This window comes from Sceloporus occidentalis, unplaced genomic scaffold (genome assembly GCF_023333645.1).
Source record: "Sceloporus occidentalis isolate IW3139 unplaced genomic scaffold, rSceOcc1.0.p SCAF_7, whole genome shotgun sequence".
Classification (NCBI taxonomy): Eukaryota; Metazoa; Chordata; class Lepidosauria; order Squamata; family Phrynosomatidae; genus Sceloporus; species Sceloporus occidentalis.
The window spans coordinates 64,475,489-64,492,518 of NW_028316987.1; the positions used below are offsets into that span (position 1 = coordinate 64,475,489).

Here is a 17,030-nt window from a genome sequence, read left to right on the forward strand (position 1 = left end):
GTCCCCCATCCTATATCTGTGCATTTCCTTACATTTCTCTGTGTTGAATTTCATTTTGTTAGCTTTGGCCCAGCTTTCTAGTCTATTCAGGTCATTTGAATTTTGATCCTGTCCTCTGGAGTATTATCTATTCCTCCTAATTTGGTGTCATCTGCAAATTTGATAAGTATGCCCCTAATCCTTTCATCCAAGTCCTTGATAAAAATGTTGAATAGCACTGGGCCCAGGACACAACCCTGTGGGACCCCACTGGTCACTTCTCTCCAGGATGAAAAGGAGCCATTGTTGAGCACCCTTTGGCTTCGGCCAGTCAACGAATTACAAGTCCATGTAACAGTTACCTTGTCTAGCCCACATTTTACAAGCTTGTTTGCAAGAATGTCATGAGGAACTTTGTCAAAGGCCTTACTGAAATCAGAATATACTATATCCACAGCATTCCCTTCATCTATCAAGCTGGTAATTTTATCAAAGAAAGAGATAAGATTTGTCTGGCATGACTTGTTTCTCTGAAACCCATGTTGACTCTTTGTGATTATGGAATTGCCTTCTAAATGTTCATAGACTTTGTTTAATTATCTGCTCTAGAATTGTTTGTATGTACAGTGCTGTGTAAATCTACAGCACTATATAAATAAAGCATAACAACAACAACAACAACAATAATAATCACAATCTCTACCTTATACTGACATTTGTTTGATTTCTGGGAGATAAGGTTAACTGTGGAATTAGGAGAGATGAGTGATCCTTTTTGTGAAACCCCCACAATCTGAATGTTGTACAATTTTGCTTTCATAATGAAAGCTGCAGAATTTTCAGGAAAGGATACACAATTTTCACAAGATGCTCCACGGTTTCCAGAAAATGACACTGTTTTCTGGGCAAACTGTGCAACTTTCGTGGAAAAACTGCACAGTTTCCTATTGTTGCACTAGGAAGGGCATTCTAGATTGTCTCAAAGATATGGTAAAAAATTATTTCATTGTTCTTTGGCGGGTTACACACCGCCATGAAAGTACGTGCAGAGCTTCCGCACCTTCCTAACCCTAATACGCGCTCTGCGCGTAAAAAATGACGGCGGCCGTTCCAGACGGCCGCTGCCATGAGGATGTCACGGCCGTGCCGCCTCTATATGGGGCGGCGCGGACGTGACGTCCTCGCTCCGCGCCAAGGCGCCTAGTGCGCCCTTAGCGCGGACCAGGAAGGAGCTCTGTTTCAGAGCTCCTTCCTGGTTTGCGGCGCTGCTTTACATTGCTGGGTGCAACCTTTAGACGGCTGCGCCCAGCAAACCAAGGGAGAAAGGGGCCAAGCGGCCCCTTTCTCCCCCTCCCCGCCGCCGCGGGGTGTCCTTGGGGCTTGAAGCCCCAAGGACACCCCTTTTCAGGCTGCGGGGAAGTGGCATTTTGCCGCTTCCCTGCAGCCTGAAAAGCGGCGGATCGGGGCCTCAGCGGCTGCCGTTCTGGCAGCTGAGGCCCCGATACACCAGGGAAAGGGGCGGGTACAGCCCACCCCAAATCGGCGGTCTGTAACCCGCCTTTGACATCCATCAAGATTTGAAAAAGAGAGATTTGTCATGTCTAGCTGAAAGTAGAGTTGTATTGCATGTACACATGTGTGCTGTTAATTAATGCATTTTCCCCTCTTGATGTATAAGAACACAAGCAGGTCCCAGGAAACTTGAAATGCAAAAAGACTCCCATAATGAGACAAACATTTGATGCAAAGTATATGCTCAAAAGAAACATAATTTGTAGCAATGTGCTATGTGTAACATAACAGACATCAAATGTGAACATTAATCTTAAATGTTTTCCATGTGTAAAATAAAATGCAAAATTTAAATATAGAATTGCCACTTAACATTAACTCATAAAGCTATCAAAATAGATTCCTTTGAAGAGAGTCAAAGTAATATCACACAAAAATGCTTTCTTTTACTATTGGAAGTAAACCCATGGCCAGAAATCAGTGTAAGATTGCAAACATGGGATTATATACATATAAACCTAGAAAAGTAGAAAAAACATACATATGAACAAATGTAATATATTTCATCATTTATGTTAAGATTAAGTAATGATTGTTCAAAGTATAATGATGTATACTTAGATTGTAAGATAGTTTTACACATTGACATTAATAACTGTGCTAGTCATACAAACATATATGTAATACAATAAAAATAAAAAATAACACACTGCAGAACTTCAATAGATGTTTACATCCATGCTTAAACATCGTATGACTCATACATACTTCAAAAAGGAAATATCTTTTCCCAGCATGATATATTTGACTGTATTATGTTAGCTCAAACGTTTTCATACATCATCCTTTATCCTGAATTCAGTTGAACATTATGCAAGCCATAAATTAGCTTTAAACAAGCTCTGAATCAGGCTCAAGCTAGTTTTCAAATTAAAAAGCCGTCAGTATATTATAAGGTGCTGTCATTTTATTACTGCAATCAATTCTGTGTGGCCTAAGGTATAGGGAAAATGGATGCTGTCTTCATTTGCAAAGGGTTTATCTCCTGCACCAGGCACTGAACTACTTGACTGCAGTAATGAATTTGGAACCAAAGTTACTAACAAAGACTTTAAAAAACAGCAAAGCTGAAGACAGTAGTTCATTTTAGAACTGCACAATGGGAGAAAAAGTCCTTTTTGAAATAAAAGTCGTGAAACCATTTCAAAGTGGGCAGATAATAGAAAAACAACTACCACTTTTCCTGCTAATTATTTCCTTTTTACAATGAATTCCACTGCTGCTATGTACTGGCGTATATTGGAAGGATATACATGAAAAATATTATTACATTATTTAAAAAAATTGTAGATCAAAGGAAGGAAGTACTAATTGCATTGGATTTCCTTACATGAAGAGGTATGGTATTTTTTTTTAAAGCCCAAGTATGCTTCTAAATAGTATCTAATTTACTACTGAGGGATACTTCTATTTTTCAAAAAAAATGACCAGCAAATGCATAAATACCCAGCATTTTTACTTTTTGCATTTTTCAAACATTTTTACTTTTGTACTTTGTTCTACAGTCATTGTACAGATGAGAATTTGTATTGAAGAGCTCTACAGGCTTTGTGTTTGTACAAAGCTTACATGTTATCCCAAGGCAAGTTCCACTGTAACAGCAAAACATTGCTTCACATATTTGTTACAAATACAAAGTTAGGTCAGCCATATAAAATATTTCGCACAAGGCTGCCATTTGTAAATCTGTTGTAGTGCACATGTGGCCAAATTAGAACCCCATCACTTGTTGTACCCAGCTACTTGCAGCTTTCTAGATTTCTGATTAGTTCTGGATGATTAATAAACACTGCTTTACTATTCATTGTGTGAATACTAAGTCATCATGCCCCATATGGTTTGGCACAAGTTTGCACATGCAGGAAAGCAATAACGAAATTGTAAAAATGCAGTATGAATGAAGTAAGTTGTATAAATATATTGCATAACTACAATACATATATAACTGTGAGCTAAATTTACTAGGTAAATGCCAAGACTCAATCAGGGATGTCACAGGCAGAGTGGTAGAGAATAGGGGTCTTGGAGATGTTTCATTCACAGGGTCACCATGAATCAAGGTCGACTCAAAGGCAGTTAGCAACAACAAACTTTGGACTTATCTCTTTCAATATGCATGTATGCCCAGTGCCTGTTATTCAACTCAATTCTGTACATTTTGATAATGCCTCATTAAGAAAAAACAAATACTACAATTCAACCTCAAATTCATCTTTGCACCCAGTGGCAGCTTTGGTTACAGTTCTATTACTAAACCGGCTGTCACACTTATTTGTGATATTAATAAAAACAAGCAGTACAAATAAATGCTCTCTTTGTGGAAAGGTCCTACAGAGCATATGTCTCATATTCTTTGTTCTAGGCTTATTTAGAAGCAGGTTTGCCCTATAAGGTTGAAAAGTATCAGATACGGGACAAGACAAAGCAGTCGTGCTATAAAATTGATTTAATGCAAGCTAGTTGAATGTTCCCAATGCCATTTAGTTGTAAACTGCTAATACAGATCCTATTATTAATACAGTGGAAGCCTAACACAAAGAAGATTTTATTACATCTAAGTCAGCAGTATTAAAATTGGGCCTGTTTATTAAAAAGGAATGAACAGTCCAGCTACCACAGTTTAAGGGGCAAAATTAATCAGCAACCTTTTGCTGAGCTCACAGTAACTGAAAGGTCAAAACTAGTGCTGTTTCAAAAGCTGGGAAATTCTTCAGTCTTCATAAATAAAAGGCACTGAGAATTATGCAGAGTATTACTCTGCTAAAGTCATTGGAAATGTTTTTAAGATGGGCTCTCCTGGAGTTGTATTCATGCCACATAAGGTTATATCTATCAAATTAATCTGCATAGTCAGTTTTTTTTCTCTCTCTCTCCTACTATACCTACCCCCCCCCCCCCCAATTATGATAACTGAAATGCACTTTTGCTACATTCCACTTATTCTGTTCAAGGACAGCTTTGTATTATAGATAGAGAATATATTCAATAAATGATGCTTTGATAATGGTACAACACTAAAACAAAGCATCACAGGGCCGCCACAACATAATTAAGCAGGAAACATACTTCCAGGTAAGGGAATCAGATTATTTTATTCCTTGGTAGCACACGTTATGAACCTTTTTGATGCATAGAAGGCACAGAAGATGGTGCAATACCACATTGGACAGCACTCACAAGACATTCTGAATCTTCATACAGCACAAAAAACTTTCCATCTAAGGAAGGGGATGCTAGAACTTGAGAGGTTTCCACACTGTGTATGGTGTATGCAGGCCTACAAGAATCCAGGAAGTTTTCATTCAGTATGCTAATTCTTTTATTCACAGTCCTATACTTTCACACATCTCAGCTTTCTAGTCTCTTCTGTGACTAGGGCAATTTTTGCCAAACTCTGCTGTGTTAGATGGTACCATTTTGGCTGTTCAAGGAAAGGAAGTTGTTATTAATATCCAGGTGTTGCTGTTTGGCTATCCTTCATTTATTATATCATCACCCCTTCTACCTGTCAAAAATATTACTGACATTTACAGTGGCTATGGTGTTAGCGGCCCGAATAGTGGACTACAATTCTGAAGATCAGAGTTTGAATAGCTGCTCAGTCATGGAAACCCACTGGGTGACCCTGGGTGATTCATTCTTAGCCCCAGAAAACCCCGTGATAGGTTCGCCTTAGTGTTGCCATACATTGGAACTGACTTGAAGGCACACAACAGCAACAAATGATCCTCTGTCTCAATACCCTAAGGGCACCAGGTCTCATCTGATCTTGAAAGCTAAGTGGTGACAGTCCTAGTAAATACTTGGATGGGACACTAACAATGAATGCCAGGTGTTGTAGGCTTTATTTCAGAGGAAGGAACTGGTAAAAAAAAACAAAACCTCTGAGTATTCATTGCCTAAGAAAACTCATGAAACTCATGGGGTTGCCATAAGTCAACAGGCAACTTGAAGGCACATACACACACATGTGCACAAACGCAGAATACCTGATACTCCCAACTATACATTATTTTGATTTTTTTACGGAAGCGCTTTATTAGTGTCATCTGAAATATTTTCAATGTGTAATCTATTTAAAAGGTATTGGAGCTTGAGGTACCAGTCCCAATTAGTCAAAAGTAAATCAGCTATGTTTATTTATACTCATAAATTACTTATACCATCTTTTAACATGCATAGTTTGTAAATATCTGTTAAGGAAAATGCAACATGGGACATACAGTGAAAGAAATAAAACATGTATGTGAAAGTCACAGTGACTAAGCAAAAGCAATTAAGAGGCCACACAGGTGAAAAAGCTAATGTAATTTAGAAGTCCTGAATGTCAAGGACAGAATTGTAGAATGATCAATTGGAAACACCTGAGATTCATTAAGTGTACAAGGTGAAATGATGAAATCCTTAAGTATGGGTGGAACTATGAGAACCAATCAAAATGAGTGTACACGCCAACTGGGTGGAAACTGACTAGTGGGTGGTGTTTGACAATGGCTATAATAATTGCTATGTTTGCCAATGTATTTTGTGGGTAGTTGGAGTAGTTTGGAGATTGTAGAGATTGTGATTTGTAGGGCATATAGTATTGTGTATATAGTAGAATAAAGTAGATCTTTTATATAAGACTACTGAGTTGTCTGGTGTCTTGAGTGAAGATACAAGAGCCAGCAGGATCCTGGAGAAGTTTGGAGACTTCACAGGAAGAAGACTGAGAAGGCTTGGAGAGTTTGTCAGGGTCTTCAGCCTATTCTCTGAAACTCTGCTGCTTTGGAGAAAAGCACTAACCACTGATCAAAGTTGGTCAGCTCCGCTGCATAACAAGGTGGTGAGTCAGAGCCAGAGGTGAAGAGCTACAACTCCCATCATCCCTGACAATATCTTCTTGTTGAAGCACATGTTGCTTCAATCTGCTGTTTATGTGATATTTTAAGGAATCTGCTGCTAAACTAGTAACTTCTGGTAGCTAAGTATTATAAATATTACTTTTGCAGCTAATGTAGTTTTTGATATCATTCATTGCATATACAGTTTTCAACGCAGAAGATGCAAAATATGCAAGGCTCTCCAAACATACCCAAAGGAATTTTCAAACCACTGAACCACATAATCACTTTCATCCTTTACCAAAGATATGTTTAGTGAAAAGCTAGAGATAAATTTAATTGCTGCCAGAATTTAACAATGCAATGTACGTCTCCAGGATTTAGAGAAGATATTTTTAAAGCCAGCTACAAAATCACAAAATATTTGTGCAATCTCTTGGGAGAATTAATTATAATGTACTTAAAATTATATCCACATGTTAACTATATGTGGAAGCAATTTTTTAAAAGAAGAAACTTTTAGGAGGAAGAATACTAGAACTCATACAATTGGGATTCTCTTCCTTCTGTCCACCAATACTAGCTGAGAGTATAACCCAAAAATCTTCAGATGTCTTTTGCAAAGAAGATATTAAATGTTGTTCACCCTAGTCATCACTCCCAAATGCAATGTTTAAACTTAACAACAACAACAACTGCTGCTGCTAGTATCTAGCATCATTATGAAAAGTCATGTTTTGCACAGATAAATAGATGATGTGCTTAGTGCTATATGAAAAATAAATTTTCCCTTTACTGGCCAATGAAGTACAAAAAATATTCATAGTATGCTTTAACAAGTGACAGATCATTAAGATGAAAATGTTAAAATTAGACATATGATTAATATCTCCTACAACAGTGTCAGGTTCATGAACTGACATATATGAGGTATCTCATCAAGAATTTAATACTACTATTCCATCCCTCTTACAGAAAAGTACAACATGGTTTACGGTGTCCAGTCTAACATTCAAATAAGACTAAAGCTAAGAGGCACATTTGCACAGATACTAGGGGCCCCAACCAGTGGACCAACAAAACAAAACTCACAAAATAAAATTTAACTAATATCACTGGAAACGATCAATACACACCCTCATCACAAAACAAGAGACACAAAAAACTGCAGCAACTATAGGGCCATAGCATTTTTAATTTTTATTTATTTATTTATTTATACCCTGCTCTTCAGCCAAAAGGTTATCAGAGCGCTAATTTCTCAAGGAAACAAAATTGTGCTCAAAATTCTGCAAAGTACAAGCCAGCCATATTTGGAGAGAGAAACAAGAGGTGTAAATGGGTTCAGGAATGGAAGACGCTTTAGCAAACACTGCAAACATATGATAGTCAATGGAGTGCACCAAGGAATTCCAGGGGGGGAAACATGTGCTTTATTGATTATATGAAAGCTTTTGATTGCACAGATTGTAATAAACTATGGATGGTTCTTAAAGACATAGGAGTTCTACTACACCTGACTGTGCAGATGAGAAATCTCTACTTAGGACAAGAGGCTACTGTTAGAACAGAATATGAAGAAACAGAGTGGTCCCCAATTTGTGAAGGGTCAGGGAAGGTTGTATTCTGTTACCCTACTTGTTCAATTTGTATGCAGAAAATATCATACAAAGAACAGGTCTAGACTCCCAAGAAGGAGGACTGAAGATAGGAGGAAGGAACATCAGCAAACTAAGATGTGCACATGACAGAAACAATTACTAATTAAGGTCAAAGAAGAAAGTGCAAAGGCAGGATTATCCCTGAACAAAAGAAAACAAAAATAATGTCCACGGAAGATTTACATAATTCAATCTAAACAACGAGGAAATTGTAATAGTTAAAGATTGCCCATAGCTTGGATGAAACATTGGTCAGAATGGACACTGCAATCAAGAAAGAAGGAAGAGGATAAGAATCAGTATGGCAGCCATGAAAGAACCAGACAAAAATCATAATAATAAAATATATTTATGTTTCCCCACCTCTCCCGGTGGATCAAAACGGGGTTACAGACTAAATAATAGCACACAGTGCTTACATAAAAATTCAATTAAAAGCAGCTAAAAACAATAAAATATCCAACATCAGACAATAGCATCAACAAGCAAGACAGGGATCATACACAGACAGGGGCATATCATTCATATCATATCAGGGGAGTATTCATATCAGGTGGGGTATGCTCGGCTAAAAAGCTCAGTTTTAACTGCTTTTCTAAATGTTTCTAGCGAGGCTGCCGAGTGGATCTCCTCAGGAAGACTATTCCAAAGTCTTGGAGCCGTTGATGAGAATGCTCTTTGCAAAGTAGCAACATATTTAAAGGCTGCTATTTCCAATAGGTTCTTACCCAATGTTGTAAGAGTGTGGGGCGGATTATATAGGGAGATGCGGTCCTGTAAGTAACTCGGGCCCAAGCCATGTAGGGCTTTATATGTAATAACCAACACCTTGTACTGTGCCCAGAAGCAAATAGGGAGCCAGTGAAGATCTTTTAAGATAGGTGTAATATGGTTGAACCTTGATGAACCGGTGACCAATCTGGCTGCCATATTTTGCACTAACTGAAGCTTAATCATTAGAACAGGCAGTAACGCTATGAAAGACAGAAGGTAGTAGAAAGAGAGGAAGACCATATGCTAGATGGATAGACTCAATCAGAGAGGTCATGGGCCTGAATTTACAGGACCTAGTAGAGCAGTCGAGGACAAGAGGTCTTGGAGATGATTCATCCACAGGGTTGTCAGGAGTCAGGGCTGATTCAAGAGCAGCTAACAAGAATAACAACAACAACAACAACAACAACGAGCAATGTACCACTTTGTGATAGGAGATAACTCCTGTGTAAAATAAATTACTGTTTGAAAAACTAAGCTTACTACATGCAACAGTCAATACCTGAACATTTAAATCAACTGCTAGATCATCTCTAAAGCTTTTCAAAGAAGGGAACACTAGACTTCAAAAGTATAACCATTTACTTAAGTGTACACGCAATTTACTACCATAAAAAGTAAGGGGATCACCTGCTTTGTTTCCTACACTGTTTCCACTTAAAGTCTTGATTAAATTATATGTTACTAGTAATTCTTCTTAGCAGAAGTTACATTTTTATAATTATATGGCATATATTATATTTACAATTATATGGCATAGTTTTCGCATGTAGGTAGTCAGATATATGGCATGTAGGTAGTCAGATATATGCTCATTATATTTACTAGGAGTGTAATATATGAATGAACATTTTTATTACAACCATTAGTATAATATCTTCAATTAATAAGTGGCATCTCTGGACTCTTCTTGTATCTAATCCCTAGATAATATTCAATGAACGAGATTAGCATAAAGTCATCAGAAGCTACCTGAAACAATAGAATCCCAGTTCTTATTGCTCTGAATGTAAACTATTCTGTCATTCCTGTTTTATGTGCTACAATCTCCTTCCTAACATGCTCTGCTACACAGATCAAGAGGATCATGTGAAGAAATAAGAAGAACTAAACAACAATTATGGTAAAAGGATAGGAATCAGCTTTAAGGCACTACATAGTCCACCATCCAAACAGAAATCATTATTAAAAATGATTGTGAGAAGATGTTAAAGCCATCTTCACTTCCAACTCCAATCTGTTGGCTGCACCTGCACCGCCAAAATAATCTAGTTTGACATCACTAACTACCATGGTTCAATGTTATGGAATTCTGGGAAATGTAGTTTGTTGTGGCACCAGAGTATTGAGCCATGGCAGTTAAAGTGGTGTCAAATCGGATTAATTTAGCAGTTCAGATGCAACCACTGTCACTTTCAGACATCTTGCTGTGGGTTAGACAGCCCATGGAAGAATGTTGCCTCTACTGGGATTTCAACAATCAATACTGCTGCTGTTCAATACTCAGTAATTTTTACTGATGTTCTCTATTATTTTCTTTCACACTTAGTCATGTTTTAGATACCTGACAAAAGGCAGTGAATCACTACGACTAGCAAATGATGTCATATAAAACAAAACAAAACAAAACAAAAGCATACACATCTTCTTTTCTTTACTGACCCTTGAAGCATGCATGAATGCAAATGTTGTTTGAAAATCTATCATTTTTGAAGACTGATGGATAATTGCTCATAGCATGTTTTCTGTGGGTTACGTTTTTCAAACCCCTAGCACCTCACACATTCATCTCTAGCCTTTCTTTTCTCAAGCACTTCACTTGACAAAAAGTGTTTATTTGAAACAACAATTAAGGGTGTGTGTGTACTAGCAAGTACAAAGTTCTGTACCTATTAACAGTTTATGGGGAAGGTTTTAAGAGAAAGAGCCATATCTATTTTTCCAATAGTCTTATTCTATTAAAGTCAATATGGGTTCTTGTAATTAAGTAAATAATAACCAAACTTTGCAATCACAGGATGTTAATAGAAAGGAGTAATGGTGAACTACAATTTGCTTATAATTCTGTTGTCAGCATGAGACCTTAATTATTAGTACACTAATTTGAATGCATGTAGTCTAAAGAATCTTACAAGTCCATTACATTAAAGAACTGGATCGAAACACATTTTCTAGCTATCAGTCTTAATAAATGAAAAGCAATAAAGGTGTTGCCATCAAGAGAAAACTGGCCTCTTTAACAATAGGACCATAGCAAAGAATGACTGCTGTCTGCATATGGTACACATCTTCCAAAGCAATCTAAGACAGATGAGTATAAAATAAAATCTCTAGAAAAGTGAATTTTGTGCTCTGTAGTAGTAGAGCTGGTATAGTAGTAGCAGAGCTAGTATAATAGTTGCGTGTCTTCAAATTGTTTCTGACTTATGGTGACCTTAAGGTGAATCTATCACAGAGCTTCTTGAGTCTGAGGCCCGAAACACACAGGCCAAAAGAAGCCACTCTGGGTGTGGCATTTAGATGACACATGCCCCCAACCCGCTCTAATGCTGTACTCTGGTACTTTGGGTTGGAGCAAAAAGGAGTAGGCTTAAACCCACTTCAGCCTGGTGGTGTAGCTTGAGACCTGCGGCCATGGCCCACTTTGGGAGTGGGCCGTGTGGTCACCACGGTCCTGGTCCTTCTCAGCCATATGAGAGTGTGTGACTTGCCCACGATCATCCAGTGGGTCCTCATGGCTGAGTGGGGACTGAACCCTGGTTTCAGAGCTATAGTCCAACTCTCAAACCACTATACCACACTGGCTTCGTTAAGTACTAACAATGAAAATTTGGATAAGGAAGTCAGAACTAATCCATACACCCTGATTGGGCCTGAAGACAAAAGCAATCTCATACACGGAGGACAAGGATCTGCTGGCTAGAAATCTGAAGTAAAAACATCTCTATCCATTTTGAGTTTTCTAAGCATCCAGCTCAATGCAACCTGAACGCAAGAGTAGTTTGTGGGCAAAGTGCTCTCTGGTGAGCCCTTTTCTACAACAGTCAATCCCAACTGGTTTACCCAACAGTAGGCAATAGTGCAATCTGGACCTGTGAGTTTCATTTGTCTCCAATGTAGCTTTGCTCAGAAGAACTATGAGAAATTCAAACTGCAGCTGTAAGCTGCAAAATGCCAGATGGTCAGGCTTAAAGGATGTGTATGCCAACATCAGACCTGCTCAATGTCTACAATATTCTAACTCTGTGTCTTCAAATTTGAATGTTATGTGACATTTATATTCTCTGCAGCTGAGGAAGAAGCTGCTAGTTATGCTACAGGGCTTAGAAGAGACTCACGAAGATGAAATGAACCTGCAGACATGATTTTGGGATTCTCATGATGTTCATTTTCAAAACAAGAAGACTTTGTACAAAGTTTCAGACCACATATTTAATGGGTTGGCCAAAAGTGATTTGAAGATCACTTTCATTTTTTTCACGTTCATTTCAACCTCCATTTCTTTTCCTAACTTTAAATTCCATTTGGGGAAATCCATAACTCCTCCCTTGAAGAATTTAGGAAAAAGTAGAAATAAAAACTTTTTAGTTCTGATGCTTTGTCTTCAAAATACTCCTCGATTTTTCTAGTGTGAAATAATGTTATGAGAAGCTTATCTTTTAAAGTTGTGAATCAAGTGCAATAATAATTTTCCCATTGGTTTTATTTGGCATTCACTTTATGGTGCTGGTTACTCATCAAGCTCTTTTCTCTACTTTACTCAATTAACAGAAATGGGAAAGTATGCCAATTCATTTCTCTAACTACTCTATTTGAAGGGAATTGTAATATGCACTTGACAACTATTCAGCCAATATCTTTCTGTAATGTGCAGTATTTTGTTCTCTTTATTTTGTAAGGAACTTGTTCTTTTCCAAATGAGGCAAAAACTTTGTTCGTGGACAGCAAAATGGCGTTTAATACACAAAATGTGTGGTATTTAGATAGTAGTACCAGTTATTTTAATTGTGGAGTTCTTCAGTGGTCCATGGGACTTGCACTTTGTTAGCTCACTTAGTAGGGAGATAACAATTCTTGGACACTGATTATTATTTAAAAATTCTACCATTACTTTTACAGTTGGCTCTTCATATCCACGGATTCTGTATCCATGGATTGAATTAGCTTTAATTACTCAAGCAAAATATTACTCAAGAGATAGTATTCTTCCATATTGTATGGAAGTTTTTGTATGTAACAATTTTACATAGGGTTTTTTTCCAATGAGAGGATCCCTTTCTTGTTTTCTTGCACAATATCACAGTACTAAAGATTTTAAGAACTATCAACTATTCTTGGCAGACCAAGACATACATCAACCTTCTAGATAGTGGCTTAGCTCATGGAAGTATTAGTGGGATGTCAGACCCACAGTCAGTGGAAATTTTGGCTATATTAAATCTCTCTACAAATGGAATGCACAATACTTTCTATTGGTGTGAATACATGTAGGTTGAAGGTATCATTATGTAGAACTAGCCAAAGCCAGAGTGCTCATTAAAGCCATTTTAATTCAAGTCTAATTCAGATAATTTTGATTACAGCCCCCAACATCCCTGATAACTGATCATAGTGCCTGAACTGATTGGAATTGTCCTAAAAATTTGGAAGGCATCCAGTTGGGTAAGCTGGGCTAATGCTTGTTCTGAATAGCAAATAAAGGTTTCACCTAACAATGAAATTTAACAATTTTGTGAAAATAGTTAAAAGAGCTTGGTTTAGTCTGGAGAAGTGACACTGGAAGATATCATAGTGGTCTTTAAATATGTGAAAGTCAGGACATGCAGGAGATGGAGTGAATATGTTATCTGTTGTTTTAGATAGTGGGACTAAATACAATGGATGAAGCAAATTGACTGAACATCTGGTGAAACATCTTAATTGTCTTAACTGAAGGAATACTGCATGTGGATGGGCTCTTCTTTACCTGGACTTACCAGCAGAGCAGAAAAAGGACCAAATCAGTGGTTCTTAGGGTAACTGATGTGGGGAAACAGCAACTAGTTTTTCCTAGTGTGACAGGTACAATTGTTTCTTTCTTTTCTGAAACTTTCCAGGGATGAGTAGCCAAAGGCAGCACTGGATTAAATGACCTCAAATTCTTCTTCCACCCCCTATGACTCTATGATCTATGTAACCAATAGGGGATGACATTTCTCCAGACAAGTGTAAAGACATTTGGTGTATAGGCAACTTCCTTCTCAAGTGTAAATCTATTCTGATCTTAAGCTCAGAATAAGTGATATGGAGCACTATTGCCAGCAGTGTCATTTGATAATGCTAAAACATTTTGGTGTTTCAGCGATGTCACAATTATGACTTAGCCCCTTGATAATATAGGCTACACAGAGACAAAACTATCCACTTTCTGGGTGCAAGGAACTGTGTCTGGTTAACGAAATGGAGATTGTCCTTTTAAATTTACTTTGGGACTCTTATCTAATTTGAAGATGTGATCTGGTAAGTTAATGAGATGTTACCCTTACTTGAGATTTATCAAAGGTCAGCAATTCAACCACAGTTGGTGCATATGTATATCAGATCATCTTTCTGCCTCAAGCAGTCTAAGGCGCGTTCCGGACGGGCCCTATCAGGTGCCGTCGTTACACGTGAGGGGTGGTGCTTCCTGACGCGCCTTGCCCCTCGCCATTTTGACGTGATAGATGCCTAGCATCCGCACTTCTCAGCGCCCTTGTGATGCCGCAAGGGTGGCATTGGCGCCTTGCGACGTCACAACGGCACCGCAAGAAGCCGCTTTTTGCGGCTTCTTTTTGCTGCGCGGAGGAGCTGCGCGGTTTGTCTGCTGCGGCAGCCCGCCCTTTTGGGCTGTCTGAACAGCGCCTAAATCTGAAAGATTTCCAGTACTTTTTTTTGAAGTCCAATAGTTTCTTACAAAAAGATACACTCAAACCACAATTACCCGGTTTTACTCAAGTGGAGAACATATGGACCTGTGCTCACCTCAGCTCTGCATTATTTTTTTCTTCCTTGCCACAGGCATTCTGCCACAACTCTTAACTATACTGTGATGGTAACAAAAACTAATTTATATTTTACCCAAGGTTAATCTAAATATCTCTTTGCTCCACACTGCATAGCACCACAATTATCTCAAGGACTTGTGTTCTCAGAGCATATACAAGTTGCCATAATTCAAAATCATTACCATATATACTTGACTATAAGTTGACCTCATGCATAAATTGGGGGCAGGTTTGGGGGACAAAATTATGAATTTTGATATGACTTGTGGATAAGTCAGGAGTAAGACTTAGGGGCATGTAAGAAAGGGCAAAGCAAAGGAAATTGATGCCAAAGAACTTTTAAAAATAACCCTAAAGGCTATATATATGAGGAGAGAGTTATGGTAAATAGTGGCTGTGGGATGTGTGGAGGGGCCAGGCACAGGTGGGGCTAAGAAAATGCACATGTATCAAAAAGGATGAAATGGCAAAGCAAAGAAAATGGCAACGAAGGCCCAGTCCAGATGGACGGGAAAGGATGCCCTCGTCGCGTGCGAGGAGCGGCGCTTCTAGACGCGCCTTGCACATGACGGGGCGTCAAAATGGAAGCGCCCTGTACAGACGGGTGCTACCATTATGACATGCCGGATGCATAGCATCAGCATGTCACGGTGCCATTATGATGTCGCAGGTTCTTTTTGGTCTGTGGGGTAGTCCCGCCTCTGGAGGCTGCGGCTTCCCCACAGATCAAAACTAGGCACCAGGAGACCGTTCTTTTTGGATGATCTGTCCTGCGTCTATGTTAGCAGTGATTCCAGCCTTAAACTTTAATGTGATAACTTTGCCTGATTTTAAGCCAGAAAAGCTGACAAGTATAAACAAATATCTGATTCAAATCCCTCAAAGACTGATTCAAATTGGCTGGTGCTCCTTTGAAGAGAAATGCCAAAGAACAGCCACTGTTGCTATTTTCCCACTGAGGTAATCAAAAACATCAGAAGCGGTGACGCAGTGGCGAGAGGAGAACAAGAGTCAGTGTTTCTTTTAGGTGCTTTTAGGTCCTGGGATAGACTAAGCTCTTACCTTTCATCACTCGACTCAGAGAAGAGGATTGTTCCTTTTCTGACAAGAGTTAAAGTATGGTGTTTATGTTGACCTGTGGTTAAGTCGACCCAGGTTTTTTTTGGTCAACTTTTTGGCTAAAATTTGTAGACTTATACATGAATATATACAGTAGTATTATTTTAAAAGGCCTTGAAATTTTCATTCTAAAATAAATGTGTACGTGTCAACAATCACTGTATTTTAAATTGCATAACAGAAATCTAATTTTATATGTTTTAACAGTTACCTGATACTTGCTTTTCATTCCATCCACTTCTCCCTATATTTAACACATAAGGTATTTTGCAGTTAGTAGAAATGCAAAGCACAGGGTAAGATCCAGTTAAGCAATGATGTCAGCAGGAAAGAGGTAAGTACATACTTCATTAACTGCAAACAAAACATTAGGATGCTAAAACTATAGATGATGATTGAAGAATAGGAAAAAATGAGTACTGCATACAAATATACCGTAGCAATCTTACTACTTATTTACAAAAGAATGAGTATATTACTTTGTCAGCCTATCTGAGTAGAAATTATATCCTCATCCATGAGAACAGTATTTCTGTCAAAAATCTAACATCTCAAAACCAAATAAAATTAGGCATTATTGCAGAGACTTGGTGCACATGGAGACAAGACGTCTGTCTTGGGTCATAATCATTCTAAAGGATGACAAGAGCTAAAGTACTGGCTATGAGAGAAAGGGTGCTTTGTTTCCTTTTTCTGGAGGCCACTACTGTCCAAGGTCTTTAAAACATATGTTCCCCAAATCCAATTGGTAGACTCAGTTACTGTAGGTTCACTGAATTGTTGAATGGAGAATTAAAATAATTTAATCTCAGTGAATTAATGGGTCTTCTCTAGCTGGAACTAGTCTCTAGGCTCCAAAATCAGTTCTGAACCTGAAAAGTGAAATATAAGAACAAGCTGTTACTCCTTGAATGCACAGAAGACCGAAGTATCAAGTTGGTCATATCTATTATGTACGTCAGAAAGAGTTGTGCTCTCAGAAATCTCTGTCAGTTACCTTACACTAATTTATAGAGTTCTTACCACTATACAATGCCACTTATCAAGTAAAATGTGTTTCAATTAACCTCAAGGGATCA

General features: G+C 38.2%; 1 protein-coding gene across 9 annotated transcripts in view; it reads right to left on the minus strand.

The window, feature by feature from the left end:
* Nucleotides 1–17,030, minus strand: part of PHF14 (PHD finger protein 14) — a 168,550-nt gene that overhangs the window by 37,522 nt on the left and 113,998 nt on the right. For 7 of the 9 annotated variants that reach the window (XM_089533164.1, XM_089533162.1, XM_089533155.1 and 4 more), the window contains one exon: nucleotides 16,163–16,195. The exons of the other annotated variants lie outside the window; for them this stretch is intronic. In XM_089533164.1, the coding sequence (XP_089389290.1) occupies nucleotides 16,163–16,195 (33 nt within the window). The remainder of the gene's footprint in view (nucleotides 1–16,162; nucleotides 16,196–17,030) is intronic. 9 annotated transcript variants of the gene reach the window in all.